This window comes from Petaurus breviceps, unplaced genomic scaffold (assembly GCF_028583685.1).
Source record: "Petaurus breviceps papuanus isolate PSGF00001 unplaced genomic scaffold, PetGlider_PUasm1.0 185, whole genome shotgun sequence".
Lineage (NCBI taxonomy): Eukaryota > Metazoa > Chordata > Mammalia > Diprotodontia > Petauridae > Petaurus > Petaurus breviceps.
The window spans coordinates 23,683,065-23,709,126 of record NW_027185797.1 but is presented as its reverse complement, the minus strand read 5'-3'; the positions used below and the strand labels follow the sequence as shown (position 1 = coordinate 23,709,126).

The 26,062-nt window shown below is 45.2% G+C and overlaps 1 protein-coding gene across 1 annotated transcript; it reads left to right on the top strand.

Moving 5' to 3' along the window:
• The first annotated feature begins 4,781 nt into the window (after nucleotides 1–4,781).
• On the top strand, nucleotides 4,782–24,732 carry CMTM6 (CKLF like MARVEL transmembrane domain containing 6). Its single transcript, XM_069088576.1, has 4 exons — nucleotides 4,782–5,079; nucleotides 16,873–17,049; nucleotides 19,243–19,341; nucleotides 21,388–24,732. The coding sequence occupies exons 1-4, from the start codon at nucleotides 4,945–4,947 to the stop codon at nucleotides 21,517–21,519; spliced, it is 543 nt and encodes a 180-aa protein (XP_068944677.1). The 5' UTR covers nucleotides 4,782–4,944; the 3' UTR covers nucleotides 21,520–24,732.
• Nucleotides 24,733–26,062: the final 1,330 nt, after the last annotated feature.

Here is a 26,062-nt window from a genome sequence, read left to right as displayed (position 1 = left end):
CCCAACCCCATTCTATTTCTTTGGAGAAACTGATTCTGTTTCTTTGGACTGAACCTTTGGTAAATAGTTGACACAATCAACAAAACAATAAATTAAGGTCCTCCCCCTGCCATTTGTAATTTGCCAGTTTCCGAGGTGTAAATAAATATTCCTATTAAAAATTTCTCAATGGCTCTCTGGTGCCAATACCACCTAGCTTTAGCACATCCCTGTGATAGCCCCAAATCACTTCTTAGGTGTAGGAGGGGAATCCTTGTCCTGGTCATGTGAACTACAATATCTCAATACACTAGGTGGTTCTCAAGTGCTTCCTGTTACAAATACAATGACCCTTTAATACTATGAAGAGCAGCATCACCATTTTATACGGTAGCTGAGGTGGTTGAAGCCCAGTTCAAGCTGAACCTGAATTCTAGTCCCTGTCTCCACTTCCTCTCCAGGACTCTTTACCCTGCCAACACTTTGTTGCCTCCCATGAGAGAGTTCATCAGTGGCTTTGCCTGATTTCCCTAGTTGCTAGTTGGTGACCTCCATCCCAACCGATGACAGTATATATTTTGCATGTGTTCTATATGTACTTAGTCTCAAGAATAAAATATAAACTCCCTGAGGTCAAGAACTGTCTCACTTTTGTCTTTGAATTCCTAACATCTGTCACGCTGTTTTGCATATGGTGCACATTTAATAAATGTTTGTTGATTGACTCTCTTCCACCTTTGAAATTCTACAATTTAGTGAAGGCTAGTGGGTGTTTATGTTCATATGTAAACAGTAATTTGTCCTTAGGATTTTAACTTTCAAAAATTAAAAGGGAAAAAACCAGCACCTGTCTTTTCAGCTGACACAAGATTGCCTGTTTCCACACTCCAATCTGCCACCTTCTGGCAGTCTATAGTAACTACAACTTGCAGCTATTTTCTATAGGGATATTCCTATCAGGATTCTGTCCAATGCAAATGTTCAAACGGGAGGGGGCGCACTATGTTTCTATTATGAAGTTTGAATTTACAAAGGGACTGCATTTCCATTACTTTGCGGGTAAAATTTGTCTCCCAGGCCTGTGAGGTAGGATGGGGTCCGACCAGAGGATCATACGTTGCATTTTATAGATGAGAAATTGATTGTTGTTCTTGGTCAGTTGTGTCCAACTCTTCATGACTCCGTTTCTCGGCAGAGGTACTGAAGGAGTTTGGCATTTCCTTCTCCAGTTTGTTTTACAGATGAGGAAACTGAGGGCAAACAGGGTTAAGTGACTTGCTCAGAGTCCCACATCTGAGGTCAGATTTGAACTCAAGGAAGATGAGTCTTCCTGACTTCAGGCCCAGCACTCTGTGCAGTACGGTGCCACCTAGCAGCCCACAGATAAGTAAGCTGAGGCCCATAGAAGTAAAATGCCTTGGCCAAAGTCACACAGGAAGGAAATAAGAGGTAGAATTTGAGCCCAGGTGTCCTCTGACTCCAAACCCTGTACCATTGCTACTCCTATCCTTGAATTCCTGAAGGAAATGCAGAATGCTGAGTCAATGACATGGTTTCACATTGTTTCAGTCTGTGGTGATCCATTACTGGCTGCTTCTCAGGAATGCCCCTACTCTCTTCTCCTTTCTCTCCAGTCTCTGATTAAAGATAGCCTTTAATGTTTGCCACGGCCAGACATTTGCCTTGGATCTCATCCCTTCTATCTTCTTCAGCAGATTACAGCCTCAATCATCTCCCCATCTCTCTTTAATTTTCAACTTCTTCCTATTTACTGACTCCTTCCCTACTGGCTTTAAACATGCCCAAGTCTCCCTCCTGCTTAAAAAAACTTCTACTAGACACTACCATCACCCCATGCTATCATTCTTAATCTCTCCTCCTTTTCTTGAAAAAGCTAAATACACAGCCATTTTTCCATTTCTCCTTTCACTCACTCTTGGCAACTTGGCTTCTTTTCCATTCTTTGCCTCATTTTACCTAGCCTTAATCACTGATTGGGCATTGCCTCAGTCAAACTGAGACCCATTAAAGACCTTAGCTTAAAGGCCAAGGTCCCCCACTGCATCCTGGGCCATCTCCTGCTGTCCTGATGAATATCTTGCCAATGGACCCAGATGGCTCCAGAAGAGTGAGGCTGGTGACTTTGCCCAACCCTCCCTCACTTAAATCCAATTGACTTGCAAGTCATGGCAGCACCTCACTGATGTTATGGTCCTCTTCAGGAACAAAGAACAAACAACAATCTTGACTCTTCAACTCCATTGAAACTACTCTCTCCAAAGTTACCAAGAATCTCCATTTGCCAAATTTAATGGTGTTTCTCAGTCTTCATCCTTCTTGACTTCATTTGTTGCTGAATATTTCCTGGATACTCTTTCCTCTCAGAGTTTTCATGACACTGTTCTTTTGTGGTTCTCTTTCTACCTGTGAATATAAAATAAGGGTCAATCCCAGACCCTCTACCTTCTCCTTCTCCTCCTCCTCCTCCTCCGCCTCCTTCTTCTTCTCCTTCTTCTCTTCTTCTCCTTCTCCTTCTTCTCCTTCTCCTTCTTCTCCTTCTCTTCTTCTCCTTCTCCTCCTCCTCCTCCTCCGCCTCCTCCTTCTCCTTCCCTCTCCCCCTCCCCTCCCCAGTAACCTCATGAATTTCCATGGGTTTAATTATGATTTCTATGCAGATGATGAGGCAGCTAGGTGGCCAGTGAATAGAGTGCAAGGTCTGGAGTCAGGAAGACCTGAATTCAAATCCAGCCTCAAAGTTATTGTGTTTGTGAATTTTAAATGAAAACAGTCAATACAACAAAATGGAGTTCTTTAATCAGGGCAAGTGAACTTCAGCTCAAGGTACCCCAGAGCAAGTGCTGGGGTACCCCAGGAGGGGGCTGGGAACAGCATTTTTACTAAGGTTACTGAGACAGAAAAGTACTAGGCTTCCGGTGGGAGGTGTTAACCCTCTCTCAGTTTCACTTGGTAAATTGTTTTACATAACAAGCAAAAGTTCCTAAAGAAAGCTCCGGAATATCCAGAGTGGAAGGTTTGAGAGATCTACAAAATAATCTGGGGCTGGAAGTGCCAAGTCTGGTTAGCTCCAGGCAATTTATTGGTGCCTCCAATCAGCTCTTAGTCTACAATGTTTGTCACTTACTAGCTGTGTGACTCTGAGCAAGTCACTGTTTGCCTCAGTTTCCTCATTTGTAAAGTGAGCTGGAGAAGGACATGGCAAACTGCTCCAGTGTCTGCCAGGAAAACTCCAAATGGGGTCATGAAGAATTAGAAAAGCAAGAGAAATGACTGAACAACAAAAACACAGATGACAGGTTTATCTACCCAGTTCCTTCCTAGGAGAGAGAGCCTTTCCATCTTAGCGCTGTCTCACTGGACACCATCAGTAGTCAAACCAGGAGCAGAGGAAGACCCAGGGGCAGGAGCTGAAGGGAATGAACTGCTGGAGCCTACTAAGGCTTTTTAAATTCTACAACTATAGCCAGAGGCTTCTGTTCCATATGTGGTCCCAGCGGCAGAATGTGCCCATGACTCCCCAGTCTCTCCAAAGCACCTCCAATATATTCTCCAGGAGGCAGGCTACCTCCCCCTTCCACATGGGGAATTTGCATCAGTCAAACATGCTGGTGTAGTCTGTGCAAACTGAGCCTGTCTCCTTGTTACCCTGTCAGATTTCATTCATTTATATTCAAGCAGTCTGTCCAAAGAACTCTAAACTTGGCATTCCCAAGAACCCTGAGGCAGAAAGCACAGGACGCATGGAAAGAGAACCCCGAGGGAGAAGTGTCCCGGAAGTCAGCAGATGGTCTGGAGGAAGAAGGCTGAGAAAAGGACTTGGCATTTACACAGATAAGAGGAGGCTGGTATGCTTGGAGACGGGGTGGGAGTGAGAGGCTTCAGCAGCCAGATTGGAAGGGATTGAGAAATAAGCGAGGAGGGCAGAGTCTGGATGTTTGCCAATGTAAGGGAAAAGGCCACAGGACAATGGCACGAGGGAATGGCAGAGGTCAATGAAGAACAATGGGTTCGGAGCAGACACCCCGGTGTTTGTAGGCAGTTGGCTAAGTTCGCGTGAAGAGGAAGGATTGAAGGGGAGGGAGTGCATGGTCGGGACGAGCTTCTGAGATGAGGTCCAAGCAGAGGATTTGTCTTAGACAAGGAGGAATGCCGCCGCCTCTTCCTCCTCCTCCTCGGAGACGAGTGAATGAATGAATGAATGAAGAGCGGCTTTGCACACATCTGTTGGATTGAACTGGATCAGACTGAGAGGAGGGAGGAGGAAGGGCCTGCAGGGATCAGAGCACCGGAAGAGGGCGTCCCTCTCAGACTCGGTTTGTCTGTCTGTAAGACGGGACGATTCACTAGACGTTCTCCAAAGGGCCCTCCCGGCCCTCTTCACGGCTGGGGGAGGGTCTCCTAGGAAGGTGTGCAAACTGCCTCCCGGAACGCATTGCTGAGAAGGGAGCTATGGCGGCGCTCAGCAGGAGGGAAGAGAGCGGCTGACGGAGACTCCGATCTGGGCAGAGCAGGGGATAGGGGAAGGGGTAGTGCTTTTGAACTGGGCGGGGTCAAAGGGGCGGGACCTCAGACCTTCTCGGAGGGGGCGTGGCTTTCCTGAGGAAGGCGAGGGCAGGGACAGTGGGCGGGGCCTCCGGGTTCCTCCAATTGGAGTAATGAAGAAGCGAGTCTCGGGTCTTGAGGGGAGGAGCGGGGTCTCGTAAGTGGGCGGGGCCTGCAGATCTCGGGGAGGGGGGGAGGCACGCCCCTGGACAGAGGGGCGGGGCTTCCTGCCCCAGCCCCGGACGTGTCGTGCAGTGACGTGCAGCTCCGGCAGTTTTCGGCGGCGTGAGCCGAGTCCGGGTGCGGAGCTGCTGCTCTTCCTCCTCCTGCTGGTTCGGAGGCTCCGGCTCGGGGGCCCCTCCTAGTCCCGCCTCGGCCTCGCCCGCGCCCTCCCTGCCACCGACCATGGACAACGGGGAAGTGTACAACCCGACCACGGAGAACGACCCGGCCCGCGGGAACGGCCCCGGGCGCAGCTCCTGCAGCTTCTCCCTGGCCCGGCCCAGCCGGCGCCGGGCCCCGCTCAAGCTGGCCGAGCTGGTGAGGCGGCCCCCCATCTCCCCGCTCCGCGCCCCCCTCCGGCCCGCGGCCCCGGCCTCGCCCCCGCAGCCCCTCCCCCCCCCCATTTCCACCCCGCCCGGAGGGAGGGTCACCGGTCACCGGCGACTTTGAGGAAGTGGCCCCGCGGCTCCTCCCCGCCTTCGCGGCTCCTAGAGGGAAGTGTGGGCTGGGGAGAGGCCCGCGGAAGGGGCAGGCTCCTCGCCTTCCCGTGGGCTCGGCCCCAGGCCCGCTCCGCCCCCTGTTGCGGCTTTGCGCCCCCAGCCCCGGCGTGTTTGGGATGCTGAGCATTCACTCCCGTGGGTGGGAGGCGCGAGAGGGCACCCACCCCAGACCGTCAGGGCCTGGGAGCTGAACATCCGGTCGGGCGTGTTCAAGAAGTGGCAGCTTAAGGCCGAGTCGGGCCGTTGAGCCCCCTCCCCTCCTGGGGTCCGGGTGCCCTTCCCTGGCCCTCGTTTCCTCCCGCACCCGTGAAGGCTTTTTATCTACCTCGTTGTAAACGTTGTGATACCACACGATCCAGGTTTTGTCAATCTGCCGAGGTTTTGTATCTTTCAAATTATTAGCTGGATTCCTTTGGACCTCAAACTACGTAAACATTCATAAGGATAGCTTGACATTTACTTAAAGCTCTAAAGTTTGCATTTAACCTGCGCCATCAGTTTTGAGCTAAAACCACCTGTGAGGTCGGCAGTCCAGGTAAACCTATTTCTTAATGAGGAGATTGATGCTCAGAGTCAGGCATTTGCCCTGGGTAACAGAGCTAGTTGGTTTCTCACTTGGAATTGGGAGATCCGAGTTCAAATTCCACCTCAGAGACTTAAGAATTAATGAAGGGGTTGGGAATATAAAGACAAAGATTGAATTATTTCTCAAGAAGATTATGTTTTAATCATAAGAAAGGGCATGTGCCCAGATGTGTGTGCATGTGTATATTTGTAGGGAAGGGCCAGCAATGTGGAGGTGGATATATCAGGAAAGAGGCCAGGGATAGATATTAACATGATGGAAGTGAGGAGAGAGCATTGTGGGCATGAGTTTGTGAATGCTGTGCAGGAGATGTTGAAGCCCAGGGGCTTGAACAAGGGGGTGGAAAATCCTCTGTATTTAAAACCTACTTTTTTTTTTTTTTGGTTTTTTGGGGGGGGGGGTGGGTAGGGCAATTGGGGTTAAGTGACTTGCCCAAGGTCACATGGCTGGTAAGTGTAAAGTGTCTGAGGCTGCATTTGAATTCAGGTCCTTCTGAGTCCAGGGCCAGGACTCTGGTCACTGTGCCTCCTAGCCACCCTTTATTTCAAACCAAGTTTAACTTCTTTCTTGCTTCATTGCCTTTCATGTCCTCTTTTTAAAAATGCCCTCCCTCCCCCCATTGCTTCAGAACTGGTGAACTGAACTATTTCTTATTGAGATTTGTTCATCCTCTATAAGAATTGACCATAATCACGGGGCGGCCAGGTAGCACAGCGAGGTATGATCACCTGGGGATCGAATCGGGGCTCAGACACTCAGCACCCACCCAGAAACACCCGGCCGTGTAACCTTGAGCAAGTTACTTAACCCCGATTGCTTTTAAAAAAAAAAAAGAAAAAAGGAATTGAACATAATCAGTTGTTGTTTATAGTCATTATGTTTTGAAATAATTGTCTACATATTCTTCCTTCTCTAAGAAAAATTGGGACAAAAGGGGGCCAGGCTGGAATTCTCCGCCCCTTCTCACGCTTTTCTAAAGTAGGAAACATAGTTGCTCTTCTTGCTGGGGTGATACAGTCTGTTTCACTTTCATTTGTTCTTGGAATTTTGTGCTTGGTTCAGCCTTGCCCTTGATATTTTTATTACATTGTATCGTGTGTTGTCAGAAATCCTAGGAAAATCTTAGTTGTATAACATTTATAAAGGATAGGAAATGAGAGCCCTGATACCTGACTTAACAAATCTGTAGCACCCCAAGCTCACCCAGAGAAAACAGCTCCACGTGGATCAGAAGAATTTAGATCTTCCTGCATCGTGCAGGACAAAGGCTCTGCCTTTTAATCTTGGGGCTTTGCCAGTTACTGCTGACATTTGAAAAAATTGTTACCTTGTCTATCAACTTAATTACGGTACCAAATATTCCTTCTCTACCCATTGAGCAATCTCTTATAGCAACAATTTTATTTTATTTTTTTTAAGCAATCGAGGGGTTAAGTAACTTGCTCAAGGTTACACGGCCAGTTATTTCTGGGTGTGGTGCTGAGTATCTGAGCCAGGGATTTGATCCTGGAGCCGGTGCTCTTACTCCCTGAGCCACCTGGCCGCCCCTAAGCAATTGGGGTTAAGTAACTTGCTCAAGGTTACACAGCCAGGTATTTCTGGATGGGTGCTAAGTGTCTGAGCCTGGGATTCCATCTCCAGGTCATCCCGACTCTGGAGCCAGTGCTCTTACTCGCTTTGCTACTTGGCTGCCCCATATAGCAACAATTTTAAAATGAAGAAAACAGTCTAGCAAAAATGTACCAACAGGTCCCCTCAGTCTGGTCCTATCAGAATAGTCTGTATTCTACACCCACTCCAGACCTGTACTTCTGCAAAGAGAAAGCCGCTTCCCTGAACACTTGTGTGACCGTAGGTGCATCATTTAAGTTACCGGGGCTTGAGCTCTGGATCTCACCAGCTTTAAATCTGTGGTTCTCTCTCTATGTCAGCGATTACTACAGGGAAGATATGTGATGTAGTTGTCTTTGTAGTCTAGAAATCCTGAGTTCAAATTCAGCCTTAGACACTTAGTTTAACTGTGACCCTGGTCAAGTCACTTCTGTCTGCTTCAGTTTGCTCATGGGGAATAATAATAGCACCTCCCTCCCAAGGTGGTAAGGGTCAGATGAGATCATATTTGTAAAGTGATCTGCAAACTTTAAAGAAAATATAAATTCTCACTATGATTATTACTGTCCATTTAGACACAGATATCTAAAGGTTTGAAACCAAGTCAGGAAAAGGGAAAGAAGAGTTTGGAGTGTGATGATTCTAAAGCTAGTTAGAAAGTGACAGGTCAGGGGCTGCTAGGAGTCGAAGTGAATAGAGCACCGGCACTGGAGTCAGGAGAACCTGAGTTCAAATCCGACTTCAGACACTTACACACAAAAACTAGCCGTGTGACCTTGGGCAAGTCGCTTAACCCCAGTTGCCTTCCAAAAAGCAAAAAGAAAAGAAAAAAGAAAGTGACAGGTCACACCAGGCCTGGAGCCTTGTTCTCCTGACTCTTGGTCCCCAGCTCTTTCCACTAAATATGGTGCCTCATGCCACCTGCAGCTGTGTGGTGCAGTGCACAGAGTCAGGAAGACCTGAGGTCAAATCCAGCCTCAGACACTTACTTGCTGTGTGACTTGGCAAATCACAACCCAGTTTGCCTCAGTTTCCTCATTTATAAAATGGGCTGGAGAAGAAAATGGCAAGCCACAACAGTATTTCTGCCAAGAAAACCCCAGATAAGGTTGCAAAAAGTCAGACACAACTGTAAAATGACTTAACAAAAAGGATGTCACCTGCGATCGCTTTTTCCTCATAGCTTCCAGATGTAGGCAAGGACAAGAACTTGATTTCCCAGAGTAAACATTCAGGTAAGTTTCAGGCAACTGGTCTGTCCCAGAGATGTACACGTGTATATGGAATTTTAAAAAAAAAGAGTTTTTGGATTTTATTTTGTTTGAGGAGAGAGGGTTCTTATGTTCAGGTTTGCAGTTTGATTTGTATAAGCTAGTAAATGACTTATAGTACAGTGACTCAAGATAGTTAGAATACACTTGTCAGCAGACTCGACATTGTGATTATGGTACCAGTTAAGTGTCCTCTTGTTTGGACAGCACCATCATTGTGGTCACTGTCCAGTTAAGCCGTTTGCTTTAGGATTCCCCAGTGATGTCACTTTATTAACTGAGAAGCAATGCTGCTGTTCTTTCATGGCAAGAAGCAAGTAAATTAGAGTTTTTAGGCATGGCTTAATATTAAGTAGCTGCTGTATTTGAACTGCTGCCACCATTTGAACTTGCGAATGTGCTCGCACTAATGGAAAGTGCTGTGTTGAATATTAGTGCCCTATGCGAATCACCAGAGCAAAGGATTCTTGAGGAGTGATGGTCAGCATGGTCATTGGGGATGGAGCCCATATTATATCCAACCCGTCTTCTTGGGGATAATAACCCATTTTATTTTTTACTTCATGGCTCATAGTTTTAGAAATGCAAGTTAGAAGAGGATCACCAGCTTTCCTTCCCCTCCCCCAGTTGCCTTGTCCTTTGTTCACTAGTAAGCACTTCCATCCTTTCCTCTGTCCCTGCACCCACCTCTAGGTCCTCTTTTCTGTCTTCACCTAGACTTGATAGCCATCCCCTTTTAGTCACCTCTCGCCTGGTGCTCTGATCCCCCCTTCACACTATAGCTAGGGCAGTTTTCCGAAGCTTGGGCTGTAGTTGTCTTTCATTTACTAGGTCTGGGCTCTTCTGATTGCTGGCAGAACACAGTACAAGCTCCAGATCCTGGCATTCGGTTCCTGATACGGTCTGGTTGCAAGCTGCTTCCCTTAGGTATTCTAGGTTCCAGCAAACTGGACTGTTGGCTGTTCTTGCAGCACCATCCTGGCATCAGGATTCCATTCCCTCTGTACAGATGACACCTTCATTTCAGACTGGATGGCCCATGGCATGTCCCACTAGGCAGGTCTGAAATAGGATCTCTCCATTTCTATCAAGATCACTCGGCAGTCAGGCTCTGACCATACTGCACCCCTGCTCATTGAGGTCCAGTGACCCCTGTTACCTCCAGGATCAAATGGAGACTCCTTGGTGTGGCATTTAAAGCTCTCCCTAATGTGGTTCCTTCCTGCCTTTCCATGAACTCTAGAAACCAGCTTTATGGCCCTACTGTGTGTTCCTCTAGGCTGAGATTGCTCTGGACCCCTCCCAGTCAAATCTTTATTTTTCTTATTTCCTTGAAGGCTTGGCTCCCTTCTTTCTCACCTCCAAGAGACCTTTCCTAGGACCCCTCTCCTTCCTCTCTGGGACCACCTAGCTGCTATCTACTTTGCACATATCCGGGTCAAGGACTGTGTGTACCTTTCTTTGCCTTGTGGTGCTTGGCCTGGAGCTCACACTTAATAACCAATCTTGTCTGTCTCCCTACCTGGCCCCTTTTCTCTGTGCTTGGAATAGGTTCCCGTCTCCAGCTGTGAAAAGTTGTTTCCTTAAAGACCCAACTTAGTTTCTGTCTCCCTTCTTGTCTCTCTGCCATTGGCATGTGGTTTCCAGTTTCTTCCAGTGCTTTGCCCTGCGCCTTGGGTCTGAGTCATTTGGGTGCATGCCCCTTCCTCCCACTGGATAAGCAGAGATTGTGTCATATTAGTCCCTTGTAAATAGAGGCTTGCAACAGACATTTGGAATTGAATGTTTTTTTACAGAGTTGGAACAGTGTGGTAGAACAAGCATTGTCTCAGAAGGAGCTCTGGCTTCTAGTTTGGACTCTCCTTTCTCTTAAGAGAGTGCTTAGCACAGGGCCTGCTGCTTTGTGGTTGTTCAGTTGTGTCCGACTCTTTGACACCCTGTGACCGTGCCATGACAGTACTCTCCATGTGGTTTTCTTGACAAAGGTACTGGAGTGCTCTGCCATTTTCTTCTCCAGTGTATTAAGGCAAATGGAGGTTAAATGACTTGCCCAGGGTCATATAGCTAGTGTCTGAGGTCATATTTGAACTCAGGTCTTCCTAGTGCTGGAAGGATTAGATTGGGGAACTTTGGGCAACATTGCTACTTTTCTTGACCTCAGTTTACTCATTTGTAAAGTAGAGACTGAAAGAGATAATTTCTAAGATCCTTTCTAGCTTAAAAAAAAAACCCAAAAACTAATTTTAGAACTAGGACCTCACAAATAAAAGTAATAAACTATTCACGTTTATGAAGCACTTAATAGTTTTATATAGTCTATCATTTGATGCTCACAGCAACACTGTGAGGTGGACGCTATTGTAGTGACTGCCCAGGGTCACAAGGCAAGTAAGGAAAGGCAGGATTTGAACCCAGATCATCCTGACTCTTAAGACTGCTGTCCTGTCCCCGATATTAAGCGATTTGGAACATGTGTTCTAGTCTTTTATAATATTTTATTTAAAAGTATTGATAAAATTGATAAGGAATTTCAACTTTATTTTTCTGTCTCATTCTTGTCATTTCTGCCTATATCTCTCTTCCTTATTGCGGTGAATCATCCTTTGTAACAAGACTTTTTTTAATTTGGAAGGCAATTGGGGTTAAGTGACTTGCCCACGGTCACACAGCTAGTTTGTGTGTGTGTGTGTGTGTGTGTGTGTGTGTGTGTGTGTGTGAAGTATCTGAGGCTGGATCTGAACTCAGGTCCCTCCTTTAATTGTCTTCAATAAGCTCAAAATGGCTGATGCTAACCCAGCTATTTTCTGAATATACCCACTGTTGTGTGTTTCTTGGAAAGGTGGTGGAAAAAATGAGTTGTAAAGGGGTGTGGTGGAAGAGGAGGGATAAAAATGTGGAGTCTGGGGACCCACTAGTGGGGCAGGCAGAGAACCTGAACCCCAGGGCCGGCGCTCTATTCATTGTGCCACCTAGCCGCCGCCACTGCCCCCCCCCCCCAATAACAAGACTTAAAATGTAGGAAAGAAGCTCACCAAAGCCACCTAACACCCAGACCAAGTCTATGCAGTATTCCAGCCTTATTATTTCCCTCTCTTCAGTGACAGGGAGAGGGGCACTGACATCTTCAGCTCTTCTCTACCTTCAGACTTGATCATTATAATTTAACCAAATTTAAAAATAAAAATCTCACAGGAAATGAAGAGGAAGACAGTGGGGGTGAGGGGATGTGGGGGAGTGTTCTATAGGCTTCTGTTCCCTTAAATAAGGATGGGAGGAAGTCATCTCTAAAATCTCTGAAGTTTTCCTCATTATTTCACTGTATTCCCAGGTAATTACAGTAAGTCATGCTGTAAGTTGTCTGTGGAGAAGCCAGATAATTTGATTGAATAATATTAGCTCTTGATGCCAGGGAGCACAAGGCTGGCCAGGGTGAGTTTATCGCCGTTGTTCTCTTGAGGGTCATCGATGACCTCCATTCTTGGTAAATACCATGGCCTTTCCTCTAAGCAAGTCCTTTTTGATCTCTGACTTCTCTTTTTTCTTTTTCTTATCTTTTTGTTCCCCTGCTCCCTTCCAGACAACCTTCCTTTATAAAGAGGAAGAAAAAGAAAGCCCTTGCGAAACCAACCTATCACAAAGTCTGAGGCCCGTCAAGGGATGTTCTGCCCAGGGTTCCCCTGCCTCTGCAAAGAAGGAGGGGGAGGGGTTTCCACATCTGGGTTCTTTGGGGCTGAGCTTGGCCATTGTGCTTTCATGGTCTTCACTTTCAATTGTTTTGTTGTTGTTTCCATGGTGTTTATTTTTTTATATTGTAAAGTCATTGTGTTTGTTTTTTTCTTGGTTCAGATGGCTCTACTCTGTACCAGTTCATGTAAGTCTTTCTACACTTCTCTGTATTCTTACAGCATGGTATTATTACATTATGTTGTAAATCACGGTTTGTTTAGCTATTTCCTAGTCAATGGGCAGTCCTCCACTGAAGCCATCTTGGGTGCAGCCCGTCTGTCATGGGCAGGACTCTGGGTCCTCACAGGATCTCAGGGGAAGACAGCTGGCAATTTCCAGCTCAGACTGGAACCCCTTCCAGATCTGACCAGCAGCACACTCATGTGAGGACCAACCCACCTACCTTGTCTTATGTGTCACCAGACCAAGTGGCTGGTCACCACCTGATGGACTTTTTAGCCATTGAATAAGATAAGAGTTGTAATTTACATTTGTTGGGAGTAGTCCTATTGATGAAAACAATTTTCAAAGTCTGAATTAAATAGATGTTTATGAACTAACTTGGAAATTGCCATCTGTAACATTATTTCTATGGTTTAAAAAAAAAATGTTAACCAGTTTCAAATAGCTTGTGTTAGGGATCAACATTTGGAAGGTAACCCATTGTAAATTAGAAAATTCTTATATATGCACATGCAAAATTCTAGGCACTAGTTCAGGCTTCTTCAACTGTAGAGAAGTTTTACTTAGAGAATTCTCTAGTTATTAGAGCCTAAGACCCACCCTTCCCAACCTAATTCTCCAGAAATTGTATTTTCAACACCCTGCTGCCCTGAGGCCAAGCAAAAACTCAGAGTTGCTATCAAATCTGTTTGGTTCTCTGGTTTTTCTCCTTCAGCCCAACTGTACCACCCTGGGGCCTTCTAAAGGGCATTGTCACCAGTCCTTTGAGTTTCCGGTTCTAGGATACTGTTTTCTGTTGGCTCCTTGTCACTCTCTATTCACCTTCACCTTATACATGAATATGACTGGGTTTGGCCCTTTCCCTTCCATCTCTCTTTTTAGATCATTTTTAGCCTCTCTTCCTTTTGTTTGATAAGATTCAGGGGGAGGGGGAAGGATGCCTACTTTCCTAGCTCCCCTTCAGTTCCATTCAGTTCTTTTCAAACATTTAATTGTCTTCAATAAGCTCAAAATGGCTGATGCTAACCCAGCTATTTTCTAAATATACCCATTGTTGTGTGTTTCTTGGAAAGGTGGTGGAAAAAATGAGTTGTAAAGAGGTGTGGAAGAGGAGGGATAAAAATGTGGAGTCTGGGGACCCACTAGTGGGGCAGGCAGAGAACCTGGTGGCCCTGACATGTATATTCTGCCCCTAACTGTGGAGCTCAGAACCGTGCTGAAGTGTACCGCCTTACAGAGTGGAAGCACCTTTCCAAGTTCTCCACTTTGGCAGTTAAGGGCACCTGGGTCTTGGCTACTTCTCCCTTGGTGATCTCTATGCAGATGACTCCCAAGTCTACATACCAACCAAGTATTTCTTAAATTAAAAATTAAGCAGTCTCTGGACTCAAGGAGCATAATTCTTTTGGGGGAGGGGAGAGATAACATGTTTGCAGATACATTTACACAAGGTAATTTGGTGGGGAGCCACTAGGAGCTGCAGGATCAGAAAATTCTTTCTTACATCTTTGCTCCTTAACTACAGTCCTGCTGGCTAGGCCACATGTCTTCTGCATTTGAGATGTAGACATCTCAGACTTAATACATCCAGAGCATGGATCCCTTTCTGTTGAGGGTGCTAATGTGCTTCCATTTATCCAGGTCCAAACCTCTCTACACCCCCTCCCCGGAATCTCATTGGTTGCCAACAGTTCTGGCAGCATGGTGGCTCACTGGCCTTGAAGACACATAACTAGCTGTGTGACCTTGAGTTTTTCTCTGGGTTCTGCTCAGTTCACTCTGTATCAATTCCTACTACCCAGGATTCTCTGAAATGATCTTTTGTGGCTCATTAATCTATTAGATTCACCTAACACGCTTTGTTCAGCCATTCTTCAGCTGATGGATTAGATTCTAGTTCTGTATTGTTCTTTTTTCCTCTTTTAATCCCTCTCTTTGAGGATCATGAAGTTTGTTTTGCTTGGAACTATTTCTGCCTTAGTATTTTCCCCCTCTTACTCCTTCCCCAACCCAGCTTATTCCCTTGTTGAGTTCAGTGTATCCCCACACCAAACTTTGTGTACATGTAGGTGATTATCCCTCCTTTGCACATTCCCCCCACCTCACCTCTGTGTTTGCATCCTCTTCCCATGAACTTCAGTGATGAGAAACAGCATGTTCTACTCCCTCATTTCTTTCTACACTCCTATGTTCCTTTACTCTCTCTTGTCCCTCTTAAGTCCTCAGAACAGGACCAATCCATCCCCAAAGAAGATCTGTTTTTCTTATTTGACTCTATGCCCTTCAAAGGGGATGTTTTAGAATGTTAGAACCTAGCTATCATGCAATACAAGCCCTTTGAATTGCCCAAATCAGTTTACCTTTCTAGGTTTCTCTTGGCTGTTATGCTTGTATTTCAAAGTTCCTAGTCATCAGAAATCCTCCAAGGACTGTACTGTAGGATTGCACTCAGCTTTGCAGATTGTTATTCTCGATTGTAATTTATGTGTCTTGTTTTTTGGGATATTGAATCTCAAGATCTCCCATTTGTAGCAGAAGCTACCTGGTCTTTACGTCATCCAACAAGTGGTTTCTTGTGTATTTTTTCAGTATTTTTTTCTTTTGGCCAAAAAGTCCTGGATTTGGCTGTGATGTTCCTGAGACTTCCTTTGGAGGTTTCTTTTAGGTGGTAATCAGTAGCTTCTTTCTCTCTTCACTTTTCCCTGGGCACTTTTCATTTATGATTTCCTGAAGTCTAGTGTCCAGACTTTTTTTAAAAAAAATACTGATTTTCAGGGAATCCAGTGATTACGTTTTCTCTCCTTAACCTGTTTTCCAATTAAAGTGACCGACCTCCTTTGCTGCCTCCTCTGTACAGCATTCCTTGTCCAGCCTTTGGGGCCCCTCTGTGGCAATGCCTTCCTTTCTCCCTTCTCCCTCATAGTGTCTAGTCTCCTTCAAAGCCTTTTCTGCGCCTCCTGGTCTTTCTTGACATTTCTTGGTCATGACTCATCCACATATGTTTTACGACCTTTTGGGCCCTCCCAAGGGAGATCATTTGAGGGGAAGAATAGGAGTTTTCATTTTATGTTTTGGTTTTGCAGTCCCCAGTAGTAGGCTCAGAAATATTTGATTTGCACTTGAGTAGGAACACAGCCAATATTTTTCTTTTGGACTACATCATTCATAATGAGTGTGATGTAAGATAGAAAGGGTTTTCTCTTGGTCAAGGACAAGAGACTGAGCAGGAGGGGAAAAATAAGTTTCATTGTATGCAAAAATTGAATAATGATCATAATAGAAATGTTTTTTTAATTTTACAGTGAAATAGGGAAGAGAAACTTCTAGCTGCAGATAAAAGAATCTGAAATAGTAGATGCTTAGGGTTTTAGTATATTAGTCAGATTTTTGAGACGGTCACTGCCAGCACATTCACAAAACTGCAGTTATGACTTAAGAGAATTGATGGGGAAGCAAGGAGAGGGTTGAGGGGTGGGCGGATGTTCTATGATGCATCAGGGTGTGGCCCAGATCAGATGGTGTGTTACTGAGCCTTCTGTGGAGCAGGGTAGGAGACCTGGTGGGAGTATGGGGAAATAGCCATGACGGGGAAAAAAAAAAGAAAGAAGCTTCAATAAAACATTTACAAAGAGGGAGGACCCCAGAAGCAGGTGGCTTTTTTGTTTGTTTTCTGGGGTTTCCTATTCACCATATCCTGCGCTGCTGTTTTTTGCTGAATTCATCCAAAGGACACATAGTTTTTGCATCCTGTGTATTTTGTACATTAAATGGGAGCTGAGGATTGTGAACTCCTCAGGCCGGGATCTTTCTTTGCACCCCATCGTTTGGCACTAACTCTGGCACATAGTAGGCACTTGATCAATGCTTGCTCACTTAGCTTGCCAGGGCCCTTAGAAGTCCCAACTCTGTTTTTTTCCCAGAGATGTGTTCTTTTGTTTTGGCAGAACCTGGGCTTTCAGGATTGCTTGTAGGAGCAGTGGAGTAGGGCAGATGGCCTTTTCCGGCAGTGCCTTTGCAGGGGCCAGTTGAATGTGACCTGGGCTCATCTTCTCGTGGTGACCACAGTGTGACAGCCTCTGCTTTCAGCACCGTGCCTGGATTTGGCTGGTGCTTTTTTGCCTCATGAAGCCCTTCTCAGTCTGTCTTTTGGACATGGCGCCCTCTTGGCTCCCACTCCTTGGCTGTCTCTCCATCTCTGGTCTTTTCATTGTCTCTGTCTCACCCTTTGCCGCAGGTGCTGTCTCTGGTGGCCTTCATCTGTGAGGAGGTCGTGTCCCGCTGCACACAGTGTGGAGGCCTTTACTTCTTCGAGTTCATCAGCTGCAGTGCCTTCCTCCTGAGTCTGCTGGTGGTCATTGTTTACTTTACCAGTTTGTATGACAAAGTGGATCAGAACAAAGTGAAGAAGTCGGTGAGAGCTCCTGTACCACCTCCCCACCCAGCACTGGGGGAACCCAGTACAAATGGCCCCCTAATTAGTGGGCCTTCCTTGTTTGATTAATAATGGGTTTTTAGTGGGAGCTGGGCTGTCAGTAGAGATGTTTTTACATGTTTGTCTCTTCCCAGCCTTTCCCTCTGCCATGTGGGATGAATGATGGAAAGAAGATACACTGTGAGGGCAGTGGAGGGTTTAAGATGAGGAAGGAAGCATTATACTGAGAGTGTATTTTTTAATATTTTGGTATTTGCATGCATCACATTCAGAAGGAAATTAGAATTGTGGCCTTTGGTATTTTGGTATTTTTAGGGGGGGTTTGTGAGCCCTGTGGCACTCTGGCTCTATTCTCTATGTGGCTGCCATTTTAAGGACAGCCCCTCAAAAGGAACCTTCCTTAAACCTGTTGTCTTGACATTTTCACCTCTCTAAGAGTCAGTCAATTGGGATGTTTGAAATTGTCTAAATAATTGTGGTCTGTCAGCCTTTGGGATTTTGATCCTTTGGCATCCTTTGCCCTAAATGTTACAGCATCAGTCTAGAATATGTACTATTCTGGAAAAGACAGCCTAGATAAAAATGGTGGTCTTTCAGTAAGAAAAAATCTTGGCTATGCCCTGTTTTCAGTTTCTCTGATAAGACTTCCCTCTTAGAGATGCAGCTCTCTGAATATGCTTGAAGAGGGATTCTGTCTTAGTAGATCCTGAATGTTACCGCCAGGGACTAAAACAACAAAGGAGAAAAGCCAGTGTCCCATGGCTGAAGACTTAGAGCTTCAGCCTGACTGAGACCTCGAAGGGAAACTGAGGCATTTTTGTAGGCTGTGCCCCCAGATCGGCTTCTTTGAAGGGAGATGGAATGTGAGATTGAATTTCCTCTTGAGCTGATTGTGTGTTTCAGATATTATGCCCTTAGGTAGTTACTTTGCAAAATGACAAAGCATTATTAAAAGGAAAAAGTCGTTTTTATTATATAGTGAGAGAGAAGCATATTTAAAACCATACTCTAGGTGGGCAGGCAAATGACCTACCGTAGGCAGTCTGGAATTGCCTAAGCTGTGTGGAGGCAGCAGACTCCGTTAGTGGGAGTGGAGGCTTGATTAAAAAGTAAACCTCAACACAGTTAATAACTGCTTCTTTATTAAGAAAACAGTAGAAATGATGGAGAGTAAGAGCTTAGAATAAAAATGAAAAAGGAAAGATCTTTTTAATGGAATCTTGTAACCCTCTCATTTTACAGAACAAGAAACTGGAGACCACAAAGTGAATCGTGGTTTTAATTCTAATTAGAACCTGGGTTGGAACTCAAATCCTTGGGCTGGAAATCCAGTGTATTATTTTTCAGTGATGCTTCCCCACCCCCACCCCCCTTACTTACACACATACACACACCCCTTTTGTTTTTCCTTTCAAGGAGATTTCATTGTAGGGACATGCTATAGTTGAACCAGTATAATCTAAGTGACTCAGAAAATGGGTTGCTTATCACTGTGTCAATGTAGGCCTCCTGAGGGCTCTGGAAGTCACACGTTGTATTATGGGTGGGGGTGGGGGGGAAAGCTGGTTGTGTGTATTGTGGATTCCTGTGCCATCGTTTTCTGCCCTGCTTCATCTATGGAAATGCCCATATGGTTGGTATTTATTAATTTTTTTTTTTTTGCCTTTTGGAGGGCAATTGGGGTTAAGTGCCCAAGGTTACATGGCTAGTGTTTTTTTTTTTTTTTAATGTGTTAAGTGTCTGAGGCTGGAACCAAACTTGGGTCCTCCTGACTCCAGGGCCGGCACTTTACTCACTGCACCACCTAGCCGTCCCTATTAAATTTCGAATAAAAATAATTTTTTAAAAGAGAAATCCACCTTGTAAGGAAGCTTTAACACAAAGTGCTGGGAACCCCGGGCTTGTGGTGGTGCCCCTTTGCCTGTAGCTCAGCAGGAGTTGATCTGCTTCGGCTTCCAGGCATGAGCTGAATACCTGGGGAGAAGCCTGGCAAGAGGACTAGTCTCTGTTGAATAAACCTGGTCTAAAAGTTGAATAAAGCTGTGGGAAGGCTGGAGATCAGATCCTTCCCCTTCATCACTTTGTGGGGTTTGTTTCTTGTTAAAGACAAATGCTGAACTTGGCTTTCCCAAATGTTCACCTTGGTTTCTTTCCCTTTGGCTGTGGCCCTAGGATGTCTACATCACTGCGGTAACTGGGGTGATGTTTCTGATAGCCTCGATAACCTTTGCTTGCACCAGTGACCGGACCTCGCCAGAAACGGCTGCAATTGTAAGTCCATATATTTTCTCCCTTGTCTTCTTTTCCTAATGAACTTATTTCCATTTTTTGGTCTCCTTGAGAAGTTCCTTTATCTAACATGAATCCCTACAGTCAGCTTTTTAAACAGTCCAGCCAAAGCCTGACAGGGCCATCAGCCCTTTGCCTTCCTCTCCTGGACTGTGTGATCGTCAGAGTCCTAGGACTTGGGGATATACTGTGGACGATGCTGTTGACATGGATTTCACTGTTGTCTGCTTCCTTTGGTTTTGGGAGCAGTGGGGGGGACTGTTTGAGGCGCTGGCAGTAAATCCCTTTTCATCTTTATTGTGCTGCTGTTGCTGCCTGGCTCCTCCCATCCCCCAGGGCACCCCCACTCCCTTTACCTTCTCTGCCCCTGTTCCTAGGTGTTGCTGCTGATGGGGTCCTTGCCTTCAGTGGGCCCTCCCTTTTTAGTGGCCACCCACTTTTCCCCTCTCAGTGATTTGCTGCTCCATTATCCATGGCCACTCTTACATTCTCTGCTCTCTTCAAACTCCCAGCTTCCCCTTCTCTCCCTCTTAGCAGAAAACTCTGCCTTCCTGATCTGTTGAAAAGAGTGCTCTCAACTGTGCCTCCTCCCAAAACTTCTTCAGACTTCTTCCATCCTTTCACTCTGAGGAGAAGGGATGGCTCTCCCTCTGCCCTGACCTTTCAAGGTCTTGTTCTGTCTTGATGTTCCCAGCCCAGCGCAGTGGGTAGTTGTTGAATAACTGGGTACTTACTGGGTACAGAAGGGCTGCCAGGGGGAGGGTGTTGCTTTATTTTATCTGTTTTGGGAGACAGTTTTGGGCAGAGATATGGCAGGGTACGGTTATCTTACTTTCATGACAATGGTGAGAATTCAGGTCATCTCGTCATTGACTACAGACATCTGGCCACACAGACCTTTGTCAGCCCTGTGCCCAATGGCTGTTTTTCTGTTTCCCATGAACACTGCTCTGTATAAAATGCTTCTTAGTTTTTGTCCTCTTTGGATTTTCTCTTATTACTTAGAATATTAGGCACAGAAATGACACTAAATTATTGGTGCTCTCACTTAGTCTTATCTGAGTGAATTCCAAGTTGTTGTTAAAGGTTATTATGGAAAAGATCTTCTGGTTTTATTCACATTTTCCCAAGAAAACACATTTTGATTTTTTGTAATTTCTCATGGAACAAAGAGGTTGATTCTATTGTCTGCCATCCTTCTGTTCTTCTTTTATTGCCTTTCACCTCAAGATCAATGGCAACAGGGAAACTGGAAAATGCTGGGCTTATGAATAACTGGATTTGGGAGAATTGAGCACTTGGAGAAGGTTCCCCCTGGAGCCCCAGCGAGTTGGTGTCTTTGTATCATGGTAGAGGGAGAACGAGCTCTGAATCACTGTGTGCGTGTGTGTGTCTGTGTGTGGGATTTAGCATTTCCTTCAATTACTTGAAAACCTCCTTCTGAGATGGGCCCATCGGTTTCCCCCTGCTGCCAGAGGGGCTCATGAGATTAAAAGGGTGAAGACCGGCTTAAAGGTGAAGTCCTCTCCAGGACTAGCAGACATTTTTTCATTGTCAGGCATAACCCATTGGAGACCCCAGAGATCCATCCTCAGGTTCTGTTCGCTGCTCAGCTCTGTCTCCTCAGGAGCCCTGTGTGGGTACCCCTGCCAGTGGCTGGATGGTTTTCAACAGGAATGAAAAGGGTTTGGCATTTGGTTTACAGAAGCGAGTAAACAAAAACCGATGAGTTGTTGTGGTGCTTTGGCAGCTCAGTAGTGCAGTGGGCAGGATGCCCAACACAGAGACTTGGGTTTTCCTAGCCCTGTGGCCCTGGGCATGTCACTTAACTTCCTCACCTGTGAAAAGAGGATAATAATGGCCCCCATCTCCCAGGGTTGTTGTGGAGGTTACAGGAGATCATATTTGTGAAGAGTGTTGTGAACATGCTATCGTTGTTAGATCGACATTGTCAAATTCAAGTTAATTCGAAGTCATCATTGATGCCTGTGTGTGGATTTGAATTAGCTTTCTCTTTTTACTTTCTAGGTATTTGGATTTTTGGCGAGCATTGTATTCCTAATTGATGTTGGTTTACTGAAGCTTGAAAATGATCGGAAGCCCCAGACAAGGAAGCCTCAAGTCGCAGGAACCACTCTCACCCAGCCACTGAATGGTTAGGAGAAAGATGAAGAAGGCAGGGAGCAGAGGATGACCAAAACAAGTGGAGAGCGCTTATGAAATGGGATGGGCTCTGCTTAGACTAGCTCTCTGTTTACTCCCTTGTGGGGGGCTTAGGGGGAAGCATGAGGGAGCACCTTGTTAAGCCAGCACCTTCATCACAGCTCTGTCCAGGTTGCCTTTTTTCCAACTACTGCTAAAGTGTGTGCCTTAATGAAATTTCTTGTTGCTATTTTTTTCTTTAAAACCCATTGTCCATCAAGGGATGAACCTTTATGTGATGTTATGACAAGACCCCTTTGACTGTGTTGGCTTTCACATGGCACCTTCTGTTTGTGTAAGTGGGATGAAATATTCATCTGATTGACCCTTGCTCGTCTTGAATTAATTTGCTTATTTGAAATTTTGGAGGAGATTTAAAAGAAGAAAAAACTAACCTAAACATTGAGTGACTGCATTTTACCTTATTGAATAATATTATGTAACATATTTAAAAGGGAAAAAGTGTCGAACTTTTCAGATACAGGAGTCTTGCTTTTCTCATTTAGTATCATATCTAGGTGTGATTGTAGCTCAGCCATGAAGCAAAATAATCATTCTTCTCCAATAACTCATCCCCACCTTGGAGGTCTTTGGCTAGCCCGCTGTAACCCCCTGGCTTTGTCTGTATGGCTTCAAACAGTGAGAGCCTGTAGTCCAGAATAGACTTTGGGTGTCTTCACAAGTAGGAAGCTACTGCCGCCTTGTTACTGTCGGCTTGTGAGATGAGAACCCATCACCTGGTGGGCAAGAAGAGACATTTGCCACCTCCTCTCTTGGGAGCTCCCTCCATTATCTGCAAGGCTGAATATTGTAACACGCTAACAGTAGATTTGGCATTGTTAGGCTCCCAGGCACACAGAGGTAAAGGGCTGCCACGTGGCCATTGTTGGCTCCCTTTTTTGAGTGCCTGCCTAATTAAATTGTCTGTATTGAGAGCCGCTGGAATGCAGTAGCATTTGCTTAGGACAAACTGTAACAAGGAAGCTTAGCTGTCACCTTTAGAGGGAAATCCCAGAGAAGGAAACTCCCTCTACCAAAGCAGGTGTAGGCCTGCCTGTGGTCTTAGGGTGCTGCCTAGAGCCTGAAGAACTGAAGCTCTTTACCCAGGGCTGCATGCCCAGGACATGGTGGAGGCAATCTTCAGCCCAGCCTGACTCTGACTTTTACGCCCTGGCTGTGGCAAATGGTACAAATACTGTTTCTGTGTATGCTGTTTCTAGCCCTACAGAATAGGGGGCCGAGTACACTCTGACCACCCTGATCAGTAGAAAAGGTACTGTATGGGTTTGCATGAACATGCTGGCCTGTCAGGCTCCTGAAGGGCCTGGGTCTGGGTCTGGGTGTGTGAGAGAGAGAGGACTTCAGGAGGAGGGCTTGCCGGGTTTACGCTGGCATTGTAGTGACTTCCACTCATTGTGATCCTGCTCAGGGTTGGCAGGGCATTGCCCTCTTATGGACTTGTATCCTCCCCAGGTCATTCTGGGGTAACTTTCCTCCTTGCGAACATGGATACGAGATCCACAGGCTGAAGTTATGAGTCACTCACTTTCATTGGAAGATTGCATTGTGCTAGGAAAGAGAGGAGCTGTGTCCTGGTGAGATGGCCTGGCACCTTCGCAGTTTCCTGTACCATACTGCTTGCTGCAGTGCTTTTCTACTAATATGTAAGTCTTGAATAGAAAGACAGACTTCTCTTATTCATTCCTGTAGATTAAGTTGTGGCCTGTGGGTCAATGCTAGGATGAGCTCCGCTGACGACTCGCTCCTCCCTGGCGCCTTAAGCCTTGGCATTTCTCTGTGAAAAAGGGACAGTGGATCCTGGAGTGACTTGCTTGTCGATGGCTGTGCCCACCCAGTCATGGTCTTCGTCCCTATCTCACACTGGTTTTCTCCTTGGGCGCAGTGCTGCCTTTCCCTCCCAGAAGCCTGGTTTGTCACCACAATTCTCACAGGTGGCCCCTCGGGATCAGAACTACCCCGGCCCTTATTTCTTGTATATGAGTCATGTTATTTTGTATTGCAACATAACTCTCGGGTCCCATGAAGGTAGATGTTGTTTGTCCACCAGATGAGAAGTCCCTTTTGAGCATGAAGCTCTCATGGGAACCAAATACAGGAAGTGTGACCTGATCAGGCCAGTTTGGAAACTCCCTTTTGGATATGTGGGAACAGACACATGGGTGCAATTTTGTGTGTGTGTGTTTATTAAGTTTCAAGACCAAATTAGAAGCTTAGACTAAAGCTTCCAAGTGTGCCTTAAATAGTACAGAGTGTGTGCACACAAATCCATTGTCTCAAATAGAGAATACCCGGCTCTTTGTGCCCAATAATGAGCTTTCTTCTGAGGCAAATTAGGTGACTGGATTTTGGACTCTCTGCTAACTCAGTGTTCTGGGTCATGGTCTTAGCAAAACTCTTATTTTCAACGTGCTTGTTTTTGAAACTTTACAATTCTTTTGAAAGATCTAGTTATGGCTTATTTAGTAACTTAATTTATAATCTCTTTTGGGAGGGTGTGAGGGAGTGGGGAGGTCAGGGAGTTTCTTTCTGCACTTTCAAGCTCAAACCACTGCTTTCTCAAGTTTTCCACTTCCCAAGCCTTTATGTTTCTTGGGATGGCTGGGTCTGGCCATTAGATTAGGGTCCATGTTGAGGTTGAAGGCAATGTGGAAATCCAGTGCCTGACTCTGTGTGGATGGCACATAAATTAAATCAACTTAATTTTCATCTTCACTGACTTGAGTGATCAGGATTTTTAAAAAAATTCACTAATTAGACCCTTCATTTGTAAATCTCTAGCATTCCAAGTGGTTAAGGTGCCACAGATTTAAGAGTTAATGGGATAAAGACAAAAGACTTCCATTTGAAGATGCAAAAAAAATCAGAAACTTGAATATTAATGCCCTTAATGAAAAATCCGTTAAAAGGCTTCTTTACATTTTTGAATTTCCAACTTCTGTTGATGTAATTCCCTTTTCTCTTCACTTTCTGTCTTAACTTAAAATTTTATTTGTACTCAGTATGTGTATTTAATGTTATTTGCAACAGTCTTTTGTATATATGTTACTTTTTAAACCTGTGACCTTTTTATCTGCCTAGTTTTTTGTGGTGCTTTTTACAAGACGAAGTAAAATTTTGTAATTCTCTTTGAATAAATTCATTTTACTAAAATTGTGCTAGACATTTGATGCCTCTTTTCCATAGCAATCTAAAGTGCAGATGAAGGCTCACTCAGGATGTTTGGTTGGAATTGGCATTTTTGATCCCCTGTTCAGAGCACTGTGTAGACATCATGGGAGGGCACTGAGCCCACCCTCCCCATCTCTTTCCATCACCCTGGAAAGACATAAAACAGATGAGCAAGTTTAATAAGTCACATAAAAATGCAAATGAATAATAGTACTTGAGTGAAGTATGAAGTTCGTGATTTGTACCTGAAGTCCAGGCTCCCATCCCATTTCTCGGAGCCAAATTCTAGGGACTCAGTAACATCAGTCTTTTGGGGAGCTCTCAAGTTCTCAGAGAAGAAAGAAGGGACGGCTAAGGTGCCTTCCATTTCCAATCTATGATCTGAAGCATCCGTATTTGGGTGGCTTTGGCACGGCAGCAAGTATTTGTGTCTACATGCTGCTAAATTCTTTCCTCCCGTTGATAGGAAGACAACAGAGCCTGTGTAACTGGCCAGAACTCTCTAGAACACTGACATTCTTCAGAGTTTGTGTTTGTAACTAAAAAAAAAACCCCAAAAACAATCAAACTAAGGGATGCTGCTGTGTGTAGTTGAGCCCGTCTGCTTCGGAAATGCTCATTGGCTAGGTCTCAGCACAAGATGGGAGGCTGGTGGACTGCTGGATTATTTTTTTCAACATGAGAAGGAAATTTTTTATTTTTGCCCTTTGCTTTCCTTTGAGGGCGGACCTTTACATTTGGCCCTGTTTTCTTGGTGTAACACACTAAGCATTGTCTTAAAGATTATACAAGCTGGGGGCGGCCAGGTAGCACAGCGAGTAAGAGCACCGGCTCCAGTGTTGAGAAGACCTGGGATCGAATTCTGGGCTCAGACACTTAGCACCACACCCAGAAATAACTGGCCGTTTAACCTTGAGCAAGTTACTTAACCCTGATTGCTTTAAAAAAAAAAATTATACAAGCTGATGGATAGCCACAGTGATTGGGTGAGTGTGTGTATACACACACATAAATACATGTGTATACACACATACATGTATACACATGTATTTATTACATACACATCGATACATGTGTGTGTGCATTTACTTAGCTAAAATGGAACTATCAAAGCATGTTAAATTTCACATTTACAAAATCAGCACCACAAACACTTCATACTTTGTGTAATAGACTCCCAAGACATAAATACAAAAAAACTGGAGTTTCTCATGAAAAGTAGTCATAACCACTAGCCTTTATTGAGGACCTGCTACGTGTCAGGCCCTGTACAAAGTATGGGGAATTGAAACAAAGTCTGACACAACATTAC